Source organism: Podarcis tiliguerta, assembly GCF_965153285.1.
Source record: "Podarcis tiliguerta genome assembly, chromosome: 14".
NCBI lineage: Eukaryota > Metazoa > Chordata > Lepidosauria > Squamata > Lacertidae > Podarcis > Podarcis tiliguerta.
This window is the reverse complement of record NC_139547.1, coordinates 5,972,345-5,994,984: the sequence shown is the minus strand read 5'-3', so window position 1 is coordinate 5,994,984 and position 22,640 is coordinate 5,972,345. Positions and strand designations below refer to the sequence as shown.

At 45.6% G+C, this 22,640-nt stretch overlaps 1 protein-coding gene across 10 annotated transcripts in view; it reads right to left on the bottom strand.

Annotated features, from left to right (window-relative positions):
• Positions 1–20,314, bottom strand: part of NEDD4 (NEDD4 E3 ubiquitin protein ligase) — a 46,615-nt gene extending 26,301 nt beyond the window's left edge. For 2 of the 10 annotated variants that reach the window (XM_083412997.1, XM_083412991.1), the window contains exons 1-4: positions 20,122–20,178; positions 7,591–7,664; positions 5,081–5,119; positions 4,856–4,909 (exon numbers count right to left, since the gene is read on the bottom strand). Coding sequence is in view for 6 of the 10 variants with exons in the window: in XM_083412989.1 (XP_083269115.1) it covers positions 1,216–2,631 (1,416 nt within the window). In the remaining 4 variants the exon portion in view is untranslated. Of the gene's footprint in view, positions 1–1,215; positions 3,165–4,855; positions 4,930–5,080; positions 5,120–6,740; positions 6,854–7,590; positions 7,665–20,121 lie in introns of those variants that run through there. The other 8 variants (XM_083412995.1, XM_083412996.1, XM_083412994.1 and 5 more) reach the window with 8 other exon arrangements.
• Between the last annotated feature and the right edge of the window lie 2,326 nt (positions 20,315–22,640).

The window sequence follows — 22,640 nt, the reverse complement described above, 5'->3', positions numbered from 1 at the left end:
GTCTACGGTTTCCATCATCCGTGACCACTGGTCTTGCTAGCTAGGGATGCTGGGAGTTGTAGTCAAAAACAGCTGGAGACCCATGTTTGGGAATCACTGCATTAAAGGGTTCTTTTCACATTGCCCAGTTAATGAAGCACCAATTTGACTTGAGACCCAGATCCAAGCAGTCTTTATGCAAGTATGGATATATTTTGCATAAGTGCACAAGCTCTTGTTGAAACACAGTTAGTCTGGCATCAAAACCATATTTGACTACTGTTACTAATGCTCTGCATTTCATGTCAGATTTTAAATTTGTCTCTAGATTAACTACTATCACAGCAGCAAGACATCCTAACAAATTATCTTAAAATGTTTTCACAGCTGCTATTTATACAAGATTAGGGTCTCAGGAAAAAAACTGTTTGCCCTGAAATTAATTTCCAGAATTATATGAATTGAAGCCAACAATCTCTTCTGCTGTGATTGCACAATTAGTGCCATATGAGAACTCCTTAACAACCAGCTGCTAAAAGAATGTGCTGCTGATCGATTGGGCATTTCCCGCCTCTCATGCCACACCGGTCTGCAAAGCTCACAGTTCATTCAGCAAGTAGCATTACTAAAATAGCAATCTGTGGAAGCGGGGGGGGGGGGGGGGTTATGTCCCTTTTCTGATCCAGAGTACACTTCTAGGCTGAAGGTTGCTAAATTGTTTTTTAAAATATTTATATCTTCTGACATTCAGCCCTATCTTCTCCTGAGACAGCTATTTTTAAAGCATAACTACGAAACAAAACCCACTAAAATTCAATTTAGTGACAAGCACCTTGCTCCCCCCTTTCTGTTAAGTATGTGTAACTTGTTAGAGTTTTAAAGTGAAATGAAGATTGATGAGCAGAATATAACATGCTATGTGCTCCCTTGAGGTCTGAAGGCTTATTATAAAACTGATAGTGGAAATCAGTTTAAACTTTTTAGGTACAGAGAGCAGCGACAGTCATGGAAAGGAAACCTCACTACAGTAAAGTCACTGCAAAACCAGTAATTAACAACATACAGCTAAAACCAGATCGCCAATTTTAAACACACGTGTGTTTCACTGTAGTGATCTATTAATTATAATACAATAAAAGAGCTTTAAAATATGTTCCACAGACGTTTAACCCCATTTTAGTGTAAATAAAAAGCATCACATGCAAGAGGTGGCTCTTTTTGGAGCTAGGGACTCACCTCAAGAGGTTTCCTCAAAGTACTCCTTTGAACTCCACTAGGCTTGCCCTCTCTCTCGGATCCAAACTGTATGTGTAAATGTGACGTTCCTGCCTTGGAACTGTATTTAAAACTGGATAGAAATGAAGGCTGGGATGATCCCAGTGAGAGGCTCCTCTGTAGGCCATGATGGGGCTTGCTCCTCCACGCAGATGATCTTTCTTCAGTTCCTATGCTAGCATGATCCTCCAAATTCGAGGGCAAACAGGCAGATGCCGTATGTCTGACTCTTCGATTAGGGTAGGCTGCTATGGAGGATCCGCTGGAAGAGGACACGGTGTCACCCTTCGGTGCTCGTGCTCCATGGGAGAGGTGAAATGAAATACAAGAACCTCCATTTGGTATTTCCTCACAGGTGCCTTGCTCACAGCAAGTTCTCTCCCACAGTGAGCTATTCAAATGCAGTTGCCTAACATCCCTACTTTCATTAGGAAAACAAGAACCTTTAGAAAGCCGAAATCCATTGACTACAGTAGAGAGGGACCCCCCGGACACGGCCTTGTCTTCACTTTGCACCTGCTCACTATGAGACACTTGAGAGGGTCGCCGAGTTGGCGGAGGAGACGTTGGAGACATTGGCGGCGTATCTGAAGGACTCCTTGGGAAAATGACCAGAGAAGAGCAGCGTCGTAAGGAAACATTTGTCTCTCTCGCTGGTGGCAGTTTTGTTGCCCTCTCAGCTTGCTCTGGGTCTTCTTGGTCAAAAATATTTCTGCTTGCACTATTCTGCGCAGCGCTGCTCCTGTGGGAAGTGGAGGATTTGCGGTTGGTGCTTCGGCCTGCAGAGCTGCCAGAGACCATGTTACCGGAAAAAAGACAGGCATCTCCAGCAGAAAAGGGGCAGCTACTGCTGTCACTGATGATGCTACTGCTGTAGGACCCGCCATCACTTGTGGTACTTGTGCAAGACCCATAGTCACTCCCTGCGCTGCTGTAGGCTCCTTTGTCACTGGCTGAGAAACTGCTGGGAAACCCAAACGCTGCAGTATCAGCCAGACCGCTGCCATTTGTTAGCTGGTGAGACTGACTGACGGTCGCATTCCTGTTACAACAGTCCCCTTTCTTCCTTAGGCTGACCAGGGAAGAATGGTCTTCCAAGGCCACGGGCTGCAAACATCCATTGCCTCTAGAAGTCTGCAAGGAAATCTTCAGCGAAGCACTCCGCTTGGGTTTTCGGGACGAAACTGGCAGTTTGTTTTCTTCCTGCATTTGACTGGGGTTCCGCTTCATTTCAACAACATAAGGGGCAGCATTCGACTCAGGACTTTGGGTGTACATGCCAGTATCTTCTTTATACCAGCCATCTCCAAGGGTCTCTAATAACGGGTCCGTGTGACTCCTTTCAGCTGCAAAATGCAGCCTCAACTGCCTTGCCATTTGTCCTCATTTCCAAAGATAAAGGTCAGAGAGTTTTTTCTTCTTCTTAAGTGGAAAGCAGCTGCCCGCAATCACTTGCCAGTTAATCTTCAGTATAACAGATGAATACCACAGAAATGTAGGTAGCTGTTAGCCAGAGTGCCTTCTGAATTTAGCAAGTCATTCCTGCCACACTACCGTCTCTGGCCTGCCCAGGGTTGCTTGTTGTGAAGAGCACATTCACTGACAAAACACTTAGTGCCAAGCGACCTTTAAAGCTCAACTCAGCTGCAGTGGACCAACACTGGAAGCCTTGTCTGAATTCTACCCTTCCATGGCAAATTAATTCAACAGCAGTTCTTCCTACAGATTCCCCCGGCTGCCCTGGCTGAATCTGGGTCTGTGCTTTCTTTAGCAGTGTATGACCACTAATATTTTTACCCAGCGGTGTAGAGTTACAGGAAGTTGGTAGGAACCAAGTTCCACATAATTATCAAATCTAGGATTCACTGTTGAAAGATCAATAGTGCTGGTAACTGGATAAGAGTATGCCCAGCATAAAGTAGCAAGGAACTTCAGTTTGAGAGAAGTTCTTACTGCATACATTTAATTTAAAGGCAGCTACTGAGAAAAACAGCCCTTTCATATTTGAAGGAGGTGGGCGGGCTTAATGATGAGAAGCGACTGAACAGATGAAAAACCATGGGTGGGTCCCCAAAAAAACCAGCATATTTTGGAAGGGCTAGCACTATTTTTTTTACACTCTGCCCATACTTTTATAGCTTAAAATTTGCGGACTGTTTTTACAATTAGCTGGTGCTTGAGCTCTGAGAGAAACAGATACTTTTTATACAAGGTGTGGAAAAACATTCCCTACGTAGACAGATATAATTGTAATAAGAGTTCCATTTAGAATCTGTTGAAAGCAAATTTCAGTATTCCAACATTACGGTCTGGAACCAAACCAAACAATTCTCCTAGCTGCTTATGAAACCAAGGCATTCAAGACCATTTCTGCTGTAACACCACCAAAACAAGCAGTTCCTCTATTAAGAGCACATTCACAGTGGTAGAAATCAAATGGGAGTATATCGGAGATCGGCTTGAAATGTTAACTTTCATGATTGTCATGAACGTCTTGCCTTTTCTCTTTTATGCTGCTGCCACCGCTGCTCCTAAGTCAGATTCTTTCCTGGCACCTAGTGGCACTTTGAGGAAAATGCACTGCTCCAACATCTATGCTAGCCAGCAAACGTTCATCCAGTTACAGACATCTTTAAACACCCAGAAGTTACACACTACACATTTCTGAATCCCACCACAGCAACACAGAATTAAACTGCAGGCAGCAGAGAACACTGCACCATTTATTCCTGTGTAAATCACATGACTGAATATTTTCTGCTAGGTATTTATTTAACCTTTGCTACATTTTCAGGGAGTTTTCCATTAAAGCCAGCATTTTACATTCTCTGTGAGGAAGAGAAACAGTTTTCAAAAATCCTGTGCTAGAGCCAATTTAAATCTTAGCTGGGTCTTGTGAGTGAAAAGAATAGAGCATGCCAACTGGAAAAAGCAACAGAAGTAAGCTGGTTGTGACAGTTTCCACTAACAAGGTATTATTAAGTCTTTGTTTTCTCCTAGAACATGGATGGAGGGCCACAACTCATCCTTGGCCACTGGCTATGTTGGCTGAGGGAGTCAGACTGATGGGAGACCAACAACATGGGTCAGTGTGTCTGACTTGTTAACCAGAAGGCTGGTGGTTCAAGCCCACCCAGGTATGGCTATGTTAAGGATTTCTGCATTGCAGGGGGTTGAACTAAATGACCCTCAGAGTCCCTTCCAACTCTACAACATCTGGAGGGTCACAGGTTGCCCACCGCTAGTACTCTCAGCTGCCCAGAGGTTCCTTGTTCAGAGCATCACACAATACATGTATCTTTCCATGACATCAGTTCCAGTGTTGCCTTCACCAGCACAGTATCAATTCCCCATTAAAGCTCCCTTCTCCTTTTAAATCTGGCTACCAGGCCACACCACAAATCTGAAAGTGTTTGGACAACTAGTGAGTCTACTACAAGTAGTGAAATGTGGAACATTTTTTTAAAAATGTAAATAACCCCAAGAGTGCAGGGATTGGCTTGCATGTCACAGTGCCACGGTTGGCAACAAATCCAAAACACATCACAAGAAAATGTACAGGATTCCGATTTTGTTCCCAAACAACAAAAAGCCCACCTACCAAGCGGTTTTCATCGAACACTTCAAAGAGGAATCTGTGCTTCTGAGGATTGACCTAGGAGAAACAGTTAACGTCTGGTGAGTTGGCTTGGTAGGAAAGGAGCTTTAGAAAGTACAACGTTGCTTTCTATTACACCACGTAACTTTAAAGGGCATTAATCACAACAGACTTATGCTGGATTACAATGCTCAGTCGTCACTTCAACATGCAACAAGGTTCACTTACTCTAAAGAAAAACTCTTCATTCCACTTTGGATTCAACGTCTGCAAGTAAAGAAAGAGTAAATTACTACAAGACATAGACAGCTGCCTTTTTTCACTTGGCCCTTATAGCCCAGAAATACCTACCTAGCTCTGCCTCTGCCAACCTGGTACCCCTCCAAATGTTTTGGATGCCATCAGCCATTTGGGACAGTTGGTTCCCTCACAAACATGCGATCTGACTTTTGGATTTGTAGCCCCACACACCTGAAGGGCATCAGGTTGGTCTACCTGACAATAATTTCCCACGATCTCAGGCAAAGGTCTTTGATGGCTCTGCTACTAGAAATACAGACCAGCATTAGCATCAAAGTATGCAGCTGCCGATGTAAAGGCATCCCCAGCAAGGAAAAAACATTCAGAACTAAGTAGCATCACCCCAGCTGCAAGGAGAGCTGATACAGCTGCAACAGACACCTGAGTGCTTCATTTCAGCCTCTGGCCCTCAAAGCGCCCCAGTGTCACGAAGCACATTCACTCTGATCTGCCTCGAAGAGATGAACAAAACTGTGGATCTGATGAGCTGCACTAAACACAGACCTGACATACTGTCTTAGTTAGGTGTCGACTGAGAGCTAAAAATAGCTGACTTCCACAATTCCCTTCAATAATGCACACTGTCTTATTTGAGAACTTTGCACTGAACGCCAGCTAACCTTTATGCCGATGAGCAGACCAAACAGGAAGGAAGGCTGGCCAACCGCACCTATATCCTTTGACCCTTACAAGGAAAAGAACTTGGAAAGAATGCTGTGGTTCCAGAGGAGTCCATCCTTCCTTGGGGGTTTATAAATGTATTTATTCTCTGCCATTCAGTTCCCCCCAGTATCTTATTTGGCACAGACCCATTCTGAAGTTGCAAGTACAATTTTTTGGTACTAGGAGATGTGCATTTACAAATCAGCAACTCCAGAGGATATCAACTGCATCTGCAAATGGCAGATTAGAAAACAGCATCAAAACAACCAAGAGAACTTGCCAGGGAGCAGGGTGGACAGGAGGAGGAGGAGCTCCCACTCTCTTCTCTATCCACAAGTACATCCCAAAGGCTCCTGCTGAGTGAGGCGGGCTGAGCTGCTAAAGCAAGATAAGAGGAAACCTGGTCCTTCTCCCTCAAAGCCCATCCATTCAGAAGGACCTCCCAACCCTTGCGGGAAGGGAAACTCCTTGGTTTTTTTGAGGGAGGGGGGTGCCAGGAAGAGGAGCAGGTAGGAAAGTCACCTTCTATAGGCAGATCTCAACATCTATGTGTCTGTGGCCAAAATGAAAGTAGACAACATAGTTCATTATGTTTTGTTCTGCCCATTTAAAAAAGATTCCCAGAGACAGATTCTGGAGGAGTCCGATTAGTAGCAATCGGATGCTATCAGACTCTGGTACAGTTTTTCTGGGCTGATTTAGGAAAAACACATCTCTTACATAGTTACTATGTTTGCAGTAGCTGTTGAAAAAATCCACAAGGAGCCATCAAGTGTCACACCAAGTTGGAGGTGGCCATCTTACAAGGGTATATTGTTCTGCTTATTTCCTGCTGCTATTTTGCCTTGGTAACTACTGCATCTTACACCTATTTGAGCTTAAACAAGTAAATGTCTACTTTCAAGTCACTTGCTTGATTTTGCACCTATTCATTATGCAAAGAAAGTGCAAAGTCTAACCTTTTTAACAGTTTTTGTTTGAACACTGGTAAGGATTCCATTTGCTGAATCATATACTGTCACTTTCACATAGGGATCACTGTACAAAATACAAGCACAAACGGTTAAAATAGGATTACTTGTCTGCAAGAGATATGGGCATCACAACCCCTTTAAAGAGACAGACTGACCTTGGTCTGTATTGCTAAATTCTGTCAATCCATCCATGCCAAAATGTCACTAATACTCTCCCACACACCCAAAAGTTTTGTTTTTTCACTATCAAGAGATAAGGGGAGAAATTAAGCCAACATTCTCCTTGGTTCATACGTGGCCATTTTGCAGTTGACCTTAAGCTAGCAGATAAGAGGAGGAATATATTTAGTAGTATATTTTAGAATTGAGAACAATTGCCCCAGAAGTCTCAATTCTCAGCAAGTACCTCTCTTTGGAATGAGATTCATGGCAGAACAGGGATTTGAATCCAGGTTTCCCAAAACTCAGGAGAGTCCAGATCTCTACAGCTTACCTTCTCTAACCTCTTATAACACTTGCCGGGGTGGGGTGGGGTGGACTGAACATGACATAATTTCCTGCATTCAATCTCGTATGGCTTGTAGAATCTGGAAGGGATCCTACATAGGAGTCAAATCATTTTCTCATTACTCCTTGTACAACCTTGAATCATCAGGAGGTTGAGCAAGTAGCCCTGGAACAAGCATGACTAACACTCCACTTAATAGTGGCACTGAAAAAGTAAGTTTAAGAGATTTTTCGGAAGGGACAGTGCATGATTTCCTCCTCCCTTCCTCTTTGTAGAGAGAGCTAGATGCTTACCTTGTTCCTAGGAGATCCTTCTTGGCCAGGCCAATTCCAGCTATCACCTTCAGCCTCACTATCCGCAAGTTTTCCTGAAACAGAAGTAGTTTTGCTTCCAGTTAGCTTCTAGCCAAGCTGCAAGCTGACTGTGCAGTTTAAGAACTACCCCACAAGTGATTCCACAATATGAAAGTGAGTACACATTTAACCTCTCAGTAGCTTTTGATACCATCTACTACAGTAGGTACAGCCAGGGTAATGATGGGAGCAGCAGATTGGTCACATTTAACTCCTATTCTTAAACAGCTGCACCAGTTACCTGTTGTCTTCCAAGCCTAAGTCCAGGAGCTTAGGTTGACATTTAGAATCCTGGGTTCCAAATATCTGAGCAAACACCTTCTTCCATATCAGCCTGTCTAGGTATTTAAGGTCAGTGAAAGAGGCTGTCCTGGTTGTTCCTGCATTTAATGAGGTGTGAAGTGCCGGGGCCTACAGAAGAGCCTTTTCAGTGGTGGCTCTGCATCTATGGAATGAATTCCCCACTGAGGTGCATCTCAGCCCAACTTTGTGCTCTTTCAGATGCTAGGTAAACCTGCTTTTTCACCAGGCTTGATTATTTAGGAGAATAATTGTAATGCTTTTATTATCATTTTATTTTACCTTAATTTATGTAAACTACTACTATCTCTGACTGATCAGTTTTGGGGGGCAGGGGGGAAGTCAAAGGCCTGGGAAGCTTATTACTCTAGTCGAGTCTGTCAAGAAAATGGTTAGAAAATAAAAACAATTTTAATTAAAATATTTCTATCTCCCTTCTCTTTTCAAAAGAAACTAAAGGCAGTTAATTAAACACAATCCTTGGACTTTCCAGTTACGATTAGGTAGAGGCTGGTTTGTGTGCACCAAACCCATCTTTTCCAAATCCCAAGCCATCTTTCTTAGAAGCTCACTTATTTCAATTTCATTTTGTTTGGCTTGGTTAGATGTGGGGCATCCCCAGACACCTGCGTGACATCGCAGGCCAAAGTTTTCTCTTGGCAAAAAGCTATACGTCCTTCTCTTTCCCGGTGCCAGGCAAGGCAGCCAAAGCAACACCCTCTCAACCACACAAGGCAATACCAGAGCATCCTGCTTTCTTTACGAAAGGGCCAGGCTGCGATGACAGGGAAGACAGTTGCCCTGCTGCTCATCAGGCTCCTCCAAGCGCTCTCTTCTCCTTAAGCGGCAGGGTGGAAGGGGCTCAGCAGCCAGCAAGGAACCTGGGCTGCTGCTGTTCACCATCTTCTGATCTGCACTCATAACAATTGAATATGTCTACATGTCATCCTTCCGCAACCGGTGGCCCTCCAGGTGGTTTTGGGCACCCCAACTCCCATCAGTCCCAGCCAGCATGGATTAACAGTCAGGAATGATGTGAGTTGTAGGCTCCCAAATTCATGAGGGCTGATTTACATAATGTATAGCAGTAGATTTTACATCAGCCCTTGACTATCCACAGCCACTTCACAATTAAGATGCTTCAGTCTTCCTGCAGCACAAATAAGTATGTACCAGGTAAGAAAGTACTTGCAGTAACCATTTAGATGAAGCAGCACAATACCCGGTCAATAAAACCCAGGTAGTCTCTTTTCCCAATTGCCATCAGCAGCACACAGACCTGAAGTGGTCTGAACGGTTAAGTTATACAATATCTACTTTCGTCTTTGCAATGGTGATTACTGTGGTTATCTCCCAAATTATGGGAAAGTGCTCCCTCTAGGGTACAAATTGTGCACCTAAGGCTTGAGGAAATAGAAAGCAAAGCAATGTAAATATTGTTTTCAAGCTCCCCACCCCATATTATTATTATTATTATTATTATTATTATTATTATTATACTTCACCCATCTGGCTGGGTTCCCCCAATCACATCTCGCTACCACAACCCCAAGGGCAACTGGAGAAAGGAAAAAAAGCTTCCCAGAGCATAAGAACTTCCCCATTTCTAGAATGTCTCCCAGGGAGTACTCAGTTATCCTGCCCCAAAGACAGATGTTGTTGCAGGGATGGGGAACACCTGGCCCTCCTCCAGATGTTTCTGAACTACCACTTCCATCGTCCCTGACCATGGGCCATGCTGCCTGCTGGGAAGTACAACAAAATCTAGAGCTTGTCCACCCCAGGCTATTGTTTGAGTTCATGATCCCAATTACATTAAGGCATCTTCCCCGGACCCCCCACTCCGTCAACTGTGCTGCCTCGGACCGATGGGAGCTGGAATCCAAAACATCAGGAGGACACCAGATTGGAGAAAGCTGTTTTTCACAATGGAACCTGTTGCACAGGTGGCTCAACTGACACTTGGGGTACTTCCAGACAGGTGTTTATTACGGGACGAGGACTCAAGCCTGCAAATTTCTTTCAACATTCACACAATGTTTTTGTCATGTAATTCCAGCCCCAACTTTAATCCAGATTTTTTATTTCCCATGGAAATCCAGTAAGATAAAAAACAACAAACATAAACAATTTGTTAGCAATTTTTCAATAACCTGCATGGAAGTTAAGCAGTGTATGACCACTCTCACAAAAACTCTCTCAAAATGGTCTTCTTCAGAAAGGCGAGAACACACAGGATATTAAGAGGGGAGAGATGGAAGACAAGTTCCTGGTCTCCAAGCCTATGTTCCTTGGTGCACAGAAGGACAAAGCTCACCAAGAATAAAGGAACCCACTATGGATCCTTTTTCCCCTTCCACAGTTTCCCAGTGCCTCAATCCCTTTTCAGGAAAGCAAGAAATAATAATAGAACTGTAGAGTTGGAAGGGATCACGATGGTCATCTAGTCCAACCCTCTACAATGCAGGGGCTTGAACCCACAACCCTGAGTCTCATACTCTACCGACCTAGATGTCAATACCACTCTGCTACACAGCATCCTCATATGCCTCCTTTCAGCAAATCTAGTGGGAACCTAGTTGCCACTCTATTAGGGCCTAATTCAGCTGAAACAGATGGCTGTTGATATCAAGGACCTAAGAATCATTTAAAGGCTTGCCCATTCTTAATCAGGCCCAGTGTGTTGGGTTCCACTGAAAGGAAGATGGATTAAGGTCGGTGCAGGAATGCAGCTGTGCTTTCAAAGAAGAATGAAGAAAGCAAATGAAAAGTGATTGTTGGGGGGTGGGGTGCTTAAAATGACAAAATTTAACTGCTCAGCTGAAACTGGTTGAAGTTGGGATACAAATGGGATGTTTAGCTAACTAAAGATATTGACCAAATAACATTCAGAACTTTTGAAATGAAAGTGATTTTTTAATGGTAGAATGTTTTTTTACAAGGACACTCAAGCAAACCAAAATTAGTCTCCAATGGGTTGTGGTTAAAGATGAGCATAGCTTGCACAGGAATACACAGTTATGTGGCAACTTGCTCTAAGATGATTTTTTGAGCTGCTGGATCAAAAACTCCAAGAAATGTGAGATAACTTACATTGGCTGGCATACAAAATGCAAGAAATCCAGAGTCAAAAGGCACTGGAGCAGGAAGGACACAAGCTACTATTAATAGATTTTTTTCCCTTCAACGCACTAAGATTCAGTTATTAAGCTGAACACATGAAGCATCAAACCCGCCTCTCAACACTTTACATATGACCCTGAACAGCCTTCAGAGGAACTATCTCTTATTAGAGATCTTATGTACAGTGGTGCCCCGCAAGACGAATGCCTCGCAAGACGGAAAACCTGTTGGACGAAAGGGTTTTCCGTTTTGGAGGTGTTTCACAAAACGAATTTGCTATGGGCTTGCTTCGCAAGACGAAAATGTCTTGCGAGTTCCTGCGATTTTTTTCCGCTCCCCACCCCCTTTTTCTAAGGCACTAAGCTGCTAATAGCCTTTCAGCAGCTAATCCGCTAATCCCTTAAGCCTTTAATAGCCACTAATAGCCGCTAAAACGCTAATAGCGCTAATCTGCTAATAGGGTTGCTTCGCAAGACGAAAAAACCGCTAGACGAAGAGACTCACGGAACGGATTCTTTTCGTCTTGCGAGGCACCACTGTAATTTGATCGTGAAGTAGAATATCCAAGCCAGGAAGAAAAATACAAGATACTTAGAAATATGTTATTTTACTTTTCAGAATTCCTTCCACCTGCTCCCTCCTCACAGGCTTACCAGAGATATAACAGAATAGGCTTTCAACTTGAATGCGGCAGCATGCATGTCCATCCCAATCACATTAAGAGGATCATTTGTCCTCTGCCGCTTTCAAGTTGATTTGTGCAATCAAAACTTTCAGGACAGTCACACCCACAGCAATCTATGCGTGGATCACAAAAGGTAAAGGTACCCCTGACCGTTAAGTCCAGTTGCGAATGACTCTAGGGTTGCGGAGCTCATCTCGCTCTATAGGCCAAGGGAGCCGGCATTTGTCCACAGACAGCTTCCGGGTCATGTGGCCAGCATGACTAAACCGCTTCTGGCGAACCAGAGCAGCGCATGGAAACGGCGTTTACCTTCCCGCCGGAGCGCTACCTATTTATCTACTTACACTTGATGTGCTTTCAAACTGCTAGGTGGGCAGGAGCTGGGACCGGACAAGGGGAGCTCACCCCATCGCGGGGGTTCGAACTGCCGACCTTCTGATCGGCAAGCCCTAGGCTCTGTGGTTTAGACCACAGCGCCAGCCACATCCCATAAAAGGTAAAGGTACCCCTGACTGTTAGGTCCAGTCACGGATGACTCTGGGGTTGCGGCGCTCATCTCGCTTTACTGGCCGAGGGAGCCGGCGTTTGTCTGCAGACAGCTTCTGGGTCATGTGGCCAGAATAACTAAGCCGCTTCTGGTGAACCAGAGCAAATATTCTGAAACTTTTCAAGCCAGAAATGTTCCAGTTTAGTTCTTACTATCACCACCTTTGATGTGCTGTGTTGTCCTGGCGCTGTGCCAGTTCTACATGACGTAGCCACTTCCTCACAATTTCTGTGTATCACAGCCTGAATATTAAAACCGGAAAAGTGAAAGTATCATCATTTTCAATTTGTATACAGTCTTTCTATCTTACAATACTCAAGGCGGCTTACAAACTGAGGCAGTTTACAAACTGCCATAATGCAAAAAATTTTGCTTATATAAAAAGAGGCAAGATAAAATCTCTGCATGCCTGCTCTTGGCACTGGCTACGGTGCCAGCAATGCCTCAAACTGGTCATTACAACAGCTGGGGTTGGAAGCCAAAACGTTGCATTTATGTTGGGTAAGAATGTGCATCCTGAGAGTACAGCACCTTTATCTGATTATTGGCAATTAAAAAACAATTTCTGAAGAGTCGTCTGGACTTAAAACATACTTCAGGCTCCCACCCTCAGATGAAAGATTCAGGCTCTCCACACAGGAAATCCCAAAAGCTTTATTGATAAAATCATCAGTCTCAGCATCAGCCCTAAGTACAGGATACATGGTTCATACGCAGAGTTCTTGGACACAGTGCTACGCTACGCATAAGCAAAGATGTGCTTCCCAAAACCGATGCACCACTCCCGCTCTGCTTTTAAAGATTTCTACCATATGGAATGTGCAAGAGCAGGCTTTGCAGTGTATGCGCAATAAGCAAAATAGTGTGGGGAGGGATGTATAAGGCATGCAGGATTGGGCTGCTGGGAACTGAAGTCCAAAACATCTGGAAAACACAAGGATGGGAAAGGCTATTACAAAGCAAAGCACAGAGAGGAAGTTTTATCGTAAGTCTTTTTTGAGGAAGCAGCATAAAGTTCCCTGGTAGAGCATTTTGCAAGATAGGAGAAAATGGGGCAGAATGAAAGGAGGTCTTCTTCTGGGTTTGGGGATTCAGTTTAGGAGCTGTTCTACTGAGGGCTCTTCCACACTTTTGCTTGCACCACCATTTTCCACCAGAAAAACCTGTTATTTACTGCAGAATTGAAGCAAATGCAAACCGGGTTTTCTCCAGATTGATGTTTGCTCCAGTTCAATGCTTAAGCATGGGTTTCCTAGGGAAAAGCAGGGGGGGCAAAGACAAAACCAATCAGACTCCTGCTTTCTAGGCAAGGGATGAATGGAAGTGTGCCCTGTGTGTTAGTACAATATAGAAATCCTCAAGCTAGGCTTAGTCCCTTGTCCAGCAGGCGGCAGCCACAAATCCAATTTCGCCTCTACTACATATTTCAGAAACTGGATATGAACTAGCAGTTTTAGGTAACAGGTGGGGCTGGGGGGGAGGGATGGACAGGACTCTAAGATGCACTGTCTTCCCACCTTAGGAACCTAGTAAAACAAGGTAAAGAAATATAGTGCACCACATAAAAAGAGAATGTCCACAAAACAGCCTAGGACTCCTCTGGTCAAACCCATTGAAAACGTTGGGTGAAGGTCTGTTGGTGGAGAAGAGGTTAATCTTCCCAGCAGAGAGGTGATGAGAAGGTTTTGTACTGCATCAGGTGAGAGATGAAACTGAAACTGAGCGGGGTTGGGAGAGGTCTCCTGTTATTGGATTGTTCTTATTCAGCAGACCTATCTTTCTATACATAATTATTGGTTGCTTATTAATATATTGTATTGAAGTGAGAATTTAGTGGAAGGAGTGATATGTTCGGTTTAAGGAGAATAGCTGAGCTGTTGGGGTGACAACATCATTATATGCAAGTTTTTGTTTTGTTTTCTTTTTGGACTACAGTGGTGCCTCGCAAGACGAAATTAATTCGTTCTGCGAGTTTTTTCATCTTGTGAATTTTTTCGACTTGCGAAGCACCACTGTGCATTGACGGTTTCCCATAGGAATGCATTGACGGTTTTAAAAAAAAGGCGCAAGACGTTTTCGTCTTGCGAAGCAAGCCCATAAGGAAATTCGTCTTGCGAAGCAACTCAAAAAACGAAAATTGCTTTCGTCTTGCAAGTTTTTCGTCTTGCGAGGTACCACTGTATTTATTATATTTTCTAGATCAGGTTTCCTCAACCTCGGCCCTCCAGATGTTTTTGCCTACAACTCCCATGATCCCTAGCTAGCAGGAGCAGTGGTCAGGGATGATGGGAATTGAAGTCTCAAAACATCTGGAGGGCCTAGGTTGTGGAAGCCTGTTCTAGATACTGTATGTTGTATTTGATGCTGTTTGGTAGTTTGTATAGAATTCGATTTTGTGGGATTTTATTTATGTACATTGTTTTTGTTGCTTAATTACGTTACTAAAAATGTAGAAGTGATGAGTATTATTAGCTGAATGTTAAAGTTGTATTGTATTTTTATAGTTATTTATTTTGAAATATGTGGACTGCTTAAGAGATTTACCTTGAAATGTAAAGCTGTCTACAAGACAGATAAATAAAGTGGTTGATATCAGTTTTTCAACATTGCGATATATCACCAGCCAAACATCATGATATACTGATATATCACATTGTCTGAAATAGGGAGGAAAGATGAAATAAGGTTTGGAGCAAGCAGCAGCCCAGTATTGATCCCTGGATGTGGACTAGTTCAAAGCGGTTTTGAAGGATACATCGTCTACCCCTAAACACACTGACACCATGCACAGGTTCTGCTGCTACATGGCAAGGCTAGGTGGATCGTGCTGCCCTGGGCAGAGCACATCAGGCGGGACACCACATGCCACCACACCCACAAATGAAGAGCCACAGACTCTCCCCAGAGCCTGCCCAGCTCACAGCAACGGTCGCAACTGCTGGGAGCCATCCTCCATGCAAGGCACCAGAGGCTACTCCATTCCTCTTTATCACCGCAGTGCAGTTCCCATCTCTGGTGACTGCCGCCGCCAATCAACCACATAGTCCTGAAGGTGACTATGCCAGTGCTGCTCCCACCAGCAGAGGCTCACAGAACGCGGCCAAGCCTTCACTTCCCAGTACCCGGTGTGAGGAGGAAGGAGGCAGCCCGTTTGCTCGGCCAGAAAAGGAAGCAAAGGTGCTGGCAAGCAGGCAGGTGAGCGCACACAACAGGCAGGCACAGGCATGGCTGGGGGCAGCCGGGCCCCAGCGCCTTTTCAGGCTCCTGAGGCCAACGGCTTGGCAGTGAAGGAGGGAGTGGGTGAGCATCAGGCAGCCTTGCAGGGCGCAACACCCCTTTTGTTGTATTTATTTTTGATTCAGATCTGTCATGGCCAATGGCTAGTACAATAAAGTTATTTGGATTGGGTGCAAACAGTGAGAAGAGCTGAGGAGGCCATGCTTGAAACAATGGCAACCCCGAGAAAAAAAATGCATGGTGCTCGAAGCAGCCACAGGGGTGAGCGGAATCCACGATACATTGTCAACTCAAAAATTCTGAAATCGTTATCGAAATCTGAACTTTAAACTGGTTTTGGGCAATGTTTCAATACAGTAAGGGGCAGTTTTCTCCAGCCATGCTGCTCCAGTGCAGCATGGAACAACCTGTTTATCTTATCCTATGTATTTCATCTGAAGATAGGAAGAGAATTTTTACTTACTTAGTACTTTCCAAACTTATATATACAAACCAAAATGAATTCTTCGAAAGTCACACTTCTTCCAATTTTGCACTGTAGCTCTTCAGCTATAACATGCTTTGCAAATAAAGACCTAGAAAAACTGGTGCTCAAAAGTGTGTCTTTGAGTAAAAATCACATACAAAATGTTTAGGAAAGCAGCCTGCAAAAATGAATATTGTAGGCAAAGGCTGTGCAAAAATGTGTTTATTTAGGAATAATGCATAACATTTTCCTGTGGGGTTTCTTTTTTAAGGTTTGCAAACTGATGTGGAAACATAGCAAACTGAACTTAAGATTGAACAAAATGAGAAACCAGAATTGGCAGATTCATCCACTCTAATATAACTCATGTCAGACTAACCTGATCTCGTTTTTTGACAGAATTACAAACCTGGTAGATGAAGGGAACGCAGTGGATGTAGCCTACCTTATTTCAGCAAGGCATTTGACAAGGTGCCCCATGATATTCTTGTAAAGAAGCTGGTAAAATGCGGTCTTGACTATGCTACCACTCAGTGGATTTGTAACTGGCTGACTGACCGGACCCAAAGGGTGCTCATCAATGGTTCCTCTTCATCCTGGAGAAGAGTGACTAGTGGGGTGCCACAGGGTTCTGTCTTGGGCCCGGTCTTATTCAACATCTATATCCATGACTTGGATGATGGACTCAAGGGCATCCTGATCAAATTTGCAGATGACACCAAACTGGGAGGGGTGGCTAACACCCCAGAGCACAGGATCACACTTCAAAACGACCTTGACAGATTAGAGAACTGGGCCAAAACAAACAAGATGAATTTTAACAGGGAGAAATGTAAAGTATTGCACTTGGGCAAAAGAAATGAGAGGCACAAATACAAGATGGGTGACACCTGGCTTGAGAGCAGTACATGTGAAAAGGATCTAGGAGTCTTGGTTGACCACAAACTTGACATGAGCCAACAGTGTGACGCAGCAGCTAAAAAAGCCAATGCAATTCTGGGCTGCATCAATAGGAGTATAGCATCTAGATCAAGGGAAGTAATAGTGCCACTGTATTCTGCTCTGGTCAGACCTCACCTGGAGTACTGTGTCCAGTTCTGGGCACCACAGTTCAAGAAGGACACTGACAAACTGGAACGTGTACAGAGGAGGGCAACCAAAATGGTCAAAGGCCTGGAAACGATGCCTTATGAGGAACGGCTAAGGGAGCTGGGCATGTTTAGCCTGGAGAAGAGGAGGTTAAGGGGTGATATGATAGCCATGTTCAAATATATAAAAGGATGTCACATAGAGGAGGGAGAAAGGTTGTTTTCTGCTGCTCCAGAGAAGCGGACATGGAGCAATGGATCCAAACTACAAGAAAGAAGATTCCACCTAAACATTAGGGAGAACTTCCTGACACTAAGAGCTGTTCGACAGTGGAATTTGCTGCCAAGGAGTCTGGTGGAGTCTCCTTCTTTGGAGGTCTTTAAGCAGAGGCTTGACAACCATATGTCAGGAGTGCTCTGATGGTGTCTCCTGCTTGGCAGGGGGTTGGACTCGATGGCCCTTGGGGTCTCTCCCAACTCTATGATTCTAGTCTCATCCTTCCTCCAAGTAGCCCTGGGCTTTGAGGTCCATTCATTTAAATAAGGTTATTTTCGAAGGCAGTATGTGTGGACTGCAGGCTTAACATTTTCCTTCCTAGGCAAACATGAATTCTTAGAAGTACTTGTCAAAGTGCAATTTTAACACACACACACACACACACACTTTCTTTGTTCTTTGTTTCTTTGTTCCTGAAGCTATCATACTCACCTGAAATGCTGACACTATCATACTCACACCCATATGCAATAGGTTTAACAGAGGAGTTCCAGATGAACGTGGCCCTCACAGCAAACAATTCCACATATGGGCCATTACAACCACAAGCAGCTAACCTCTATGGACTGAGAGGGATATTAAAAGGTAAAGGTAAAGGGACCCCTGACCATTAGGTCCAGTCATGGCCGACTCTGGGGTTGCGGCGCTCATCTCGCTTTATTGGCCAAGGGAGCCGGCGTACAGCTTCCAGGTCATGTGGCCAGCATGACTAAGCCGCTTCTGGAGAACCAGAGCAGCGCACGGAAACGCCGTTTACCTTCCCGTCGGAGCGGTACCTATTTATCTACTTCACTTTGACGTGCTTTTGAACTGCTAGGTTGGCAGGAGCAGGAACCGAGCAACAGGAGCTCACCCCGTCGCAGGGATTTGAACTGCCGACCTTCTGATCGGCAAGTCCTAGGCTCTGTGGTTTAACCCACAGCGCCACACCTTGAGAGGGATATTACTTAACTTCAAAATGCATATTCAAACAAAAGCAAGTCACAGATGAAGCCACCATAGACCAGCTCACACCATCACAGTACTGCTTCTTCCAATGGGCAGCAGCTCTCCAAAATATCCCGATATCTTTTATGCCGGAGGTGCCACTGCATGAAAAACAGGTGCTCATCCCCACTGCATTGTGGGCCCACTTCAAGGAAGTTTCTGCCTGGCTTGCATCTGCGGGCCTCACAATTGCGAGAAGATGAAAACCACAACACTACAGAAACCACACATCAGAGGTTTCCAAACTTTTCATGATGGTGACATACTTTCTAGACATACATCATTTTGTGACACAGTAATTTAGTTTTACTAGCAAACCAGAGGTTAAACCAACCCCTTTCCAGCCCCGGGAAGAGCATGGGGAGCATTTGCACAACACACCTACACACTGCAGCCGACATACTAACGTGTTGCAACACACACTTTGGAAAGCTCTGCTCTACATAGTTCCATCCTGATATATTTATATATTGCGGTGTTTCGCTGGTGATATATCACTATGCTGAAAACCAGATTATTGCCCAGCCCTAACATGCACCTACTCAAAGGTACAAGTGACAGGTATGCTTTGAAGCTGAAACTTTATGCATGTATTCTTGGGCATTTCCTGTGATGGGAAAGAGCAGCTGCTGCCACCACTCAGAGATTGTCCTAGCTAGCAGTTTCACTTGATCACTTGTTCTGGAAACCCGCACAACCTAATCTCAGATGTCAGCGGAGGATAAACAGGGAAAAAGAGGAAGCAAGAGAGATGGGGACTCTCCATTTTTAAGCCAGGTCAATGAAACCTGGGAGATGGGGAAGTCAGTTTTCAGAGATAGGAACTGATAAAGTCTCCAGGGCATAGACTGGATGCCTTCCTTTCACTGCTGAGAAATTCTGCAGTTGGATTTACTTCTGAAGAAGGCTCCTATTAAAACCTCTTTAATAAAAAAAGAAAAGTGAAACTCAACTCACTGTTCCCATGATCTACTTTTAAAAATTGCCAGTGGCTGCAGACGACAGATGGGGAGGAGACTGAAGGCCCCATTGCATGGGAGCAGATGCTCTCAGCACTTCTCTTTCCCCACATCCTGCCTCTGCCCCAAGTCTCCACAACCAGACATGGGGGACACACACCGCTCCCCAGTAGTGCCCCACAGCCTCTCCTCTGGTGTGAAGCAAGACACAATACAAACAAACACGAGTTTGTTGTACTCCAGTGTTTCTCAAACTTGGGTCTCCAGCTGTTGTTGGACACCTCCCATCATTCCTGACCACTGGTCCTGCTAGCTAAGGACGACTGAGGTCAGGGATGAATGGAGGTGTAGTCCAACAAGAGCTGGAGACCTAAGTTTAAGAAACATTGTATTAACCTTCCCAGCCCCCCAGAAAAGATCCCCTCTTGAACCAGTACGCCACCCCATATCAAAAGGGGGAATGAAGAGAAGAGGGGTTGGGAAGGGAGGAGACGAACAGGAAGGGAGGAGGAAACCTGGGGGCTAATCCCCGCTCCCTGCCCCCGCCCCCAGCCCAAGGCTCGGCCGGCCTCCCTTTGCCCCAGCCGTGAAATGGGTCCATCTGCCGCCTCTCCGTCCTCGCCACCAGGGGGCGCCCGAGCAAAGGCGGCGGCGGTGGGGGACCTGAGAGGGAGCCGCCCCGGGCCGGACAAGCAGGACCAGCGCGACGCCGACGAAGAAGGCGCAGGAGCCGCTGCCCCCACCACCCTTCGAGGAGGCAGGAGGGAGAAGGAGCCCTCCGGCCGGCCCAGCGCAGGCTCACCTCTGCGGCAGCACCCTCGCCCTCCGGCAGCCCCAGCACATTCCCCGGCGAGAAGGAGGAGGAGGAGGCGGTGGCGGCAGCCATGGCCCCGGGAGCACAAGGCCGCCGGAATCCCTCAGCGTCTTCGCCTGACTGACGGACTGGCAAGATGAGCGACAGGCGGCCGAGCCCAGCTTTCCCTCCTCCCTTGGCCACGCCCAGATAAGCCGGGCCGCTCGCCCGCAGCCAATGAGACCGCCGCGCCGCCCTCAGCCGCCGCGGGAAGCTCAAGGGGATTGGAGGACGCCGAGCTGGCGCCCGCCCACCTCGCCTCCGCTCGTGTCAACAACAACCCCGCCCGCCTCACGGGCCTGGCGCCCCACCCATCCCCGCGTCCCGCCTTTTCTCCCCTCAGGGCGGGGTGGGGAGGAGCCAGACCGAGCTCTGGGGGAGGAGCCACAAGTGGGCGTGGCCGGGGAGCTCTATTCAGTCTCATCACGTTCCCGGTCTCTTCTTTTTGCCCGGCTTCCGAACGGGCAGCTCAGCTTGACGATATGGCCTTGGAGCTTCTGGTTATTTGTGGGTGGGAAGCTTTAATCTGGCCTTTTAAAAAAGATTGAGTGCGCTTTTGGATTTTTCTTTGGTTTGTTTTATGCTGGTTTTATTGTGTGTGTTTGTTTGTCGTTGAATGGCTTTTTTAGGGGGGGGCGGACCAAGGGTGTCCTAGTAAGTTTAATAAACAGAAATAACAATGGCTGCACGGCAAAGCAATGACAAACCTAGACCGCATCTTAAAAAGCAGAGATGTCACCTTGCCAACAAAGGTCCGTATAGTTAAAGCCATGGTTTTCCCAGCAGTGATGTATGGAAGTGAGAGCTGGACCATAAAGAAGGCCGATTGCTGAAGAATTGATGCTTTTGAATTATGGTGCTGGAGGAGACTCTTGAGAGTCCCATGGACTGCAAGAAGATCAAACGCATCCATTCTTAAGGAAATCAGCCCTGAGTGCTCACTGGAAGGACAGATCCTGAAGCTGAGGCTCCAAGACTTTGGCCACCTAATGAGAAGAGAAGACTCCCTGGAAAAGAAGGGGACGACAGAGGGCGAGATGGCTGGATAGTGTTCTCGAAGCTACCAGCATGAGTTTGACCAAACTGCGGGAGGCAGTGGAAGACAGGAGTGCCTGGCGTGCTCTGGTCCATGGGATCACAAAGAGTCAGACACGACTAAACGACTAAACAACAATAACAATGGCGCAGTGACTTATCTTGCAGCCAAGCGGCAGCTCCCACCAGCAGCTCTTCTCTGCTTCATGCAACTTATTTATGCAACTTATTTATTTACTTATTTATTACATTTACTGGCCCAAGGTCACCCATTGAGCTTCATGGCTGAGTGGGGATTCAAACTCTGGTCTCCCAGGTCATAGTCCCACACACTAACCATTATGCCATCCTCCCTTCCCTTCGTTTTCCTGGTGTTTCACTGGTCCTCAACTGGTGGGTCAGGACCCTCTACTGGGTCCTGGTCTGCTCTAAGGTGGGTCACAGCAGCAGCACTGTCTGTCACCATACAAATATATGGGTGCCTATGAAAAATGGTTCCCAGGTAGGAAAAGATTGAAGATGCTTTAGATTGCAAGCCCGAAGGCTGCAACTCTCTTACTACAGTGGTACCTCAGGTTAAGTATTTAATTCGTTCCGGAGATCCGTACTTAACCTGAAGCAGCACTTTAGCTAATGGGGCCTCCTGCTGCCGCCGTGCCACCGGAGCACGATTTCTGTTCTCATCCTGAAGCACTATTGCTGGGTTAGTGGAGTCTGTAACCTGAAGCGTATGTAACCTGAAGCATATGTAACCTGAGGTACCATTGTACTGGTTTTTTGTAAGGCAATCTTGAGAGCTTTTTCCACCCAAGTGCAGGGTGAAAACCTCCTGAAATATATACCATATTTTTCCGTCTATAAGATGCCCCATGTATAAGACCCACCCCCCTGTTCGTGGCAACCAACCGCCAGTCCACCCTCGGCACTATCCGTGTATAAGACTAATTTTTGACATTTTTTAGGGGGGAAACCTAGTCTTATACATGGAAAAATATGGTAGTTTCCCACATAATTTTTCAAAGGGTGTTTACTTTTCTATCCTAGCCTTGTACCTCCAAAGTGGCAGATATGGCTCTGCCTCCACAATGGTGTTATCTCAAGCCTGTGAGGTATGTTAGATTGAGAGTGACTGATCCCAAGGTCACCAGTGAGCTTCTTGGTTGGCTGCAGAATTTGGTTTCCTGGTCCCAGTGCCAGATTAAATCCTGTGGAGGCCCCTAGGCAGCTGAAATCTGGGTGGGGTGGGGCCTCATAAATGATCTCCTAATACCTTTTTGTAATTTTCTTTCAGTATCAAATCTGTATTATTTTGATCAGTTGTCATGGGGCTCTGAAAAGGAGTGGGACCCATAGGCATAGCTGTCAACTTTTCCCTTTTCTTGCGAGGTATCCTATTTGGAATAAGGGAATTTCCCTTAAAAAAAGGAAAACGT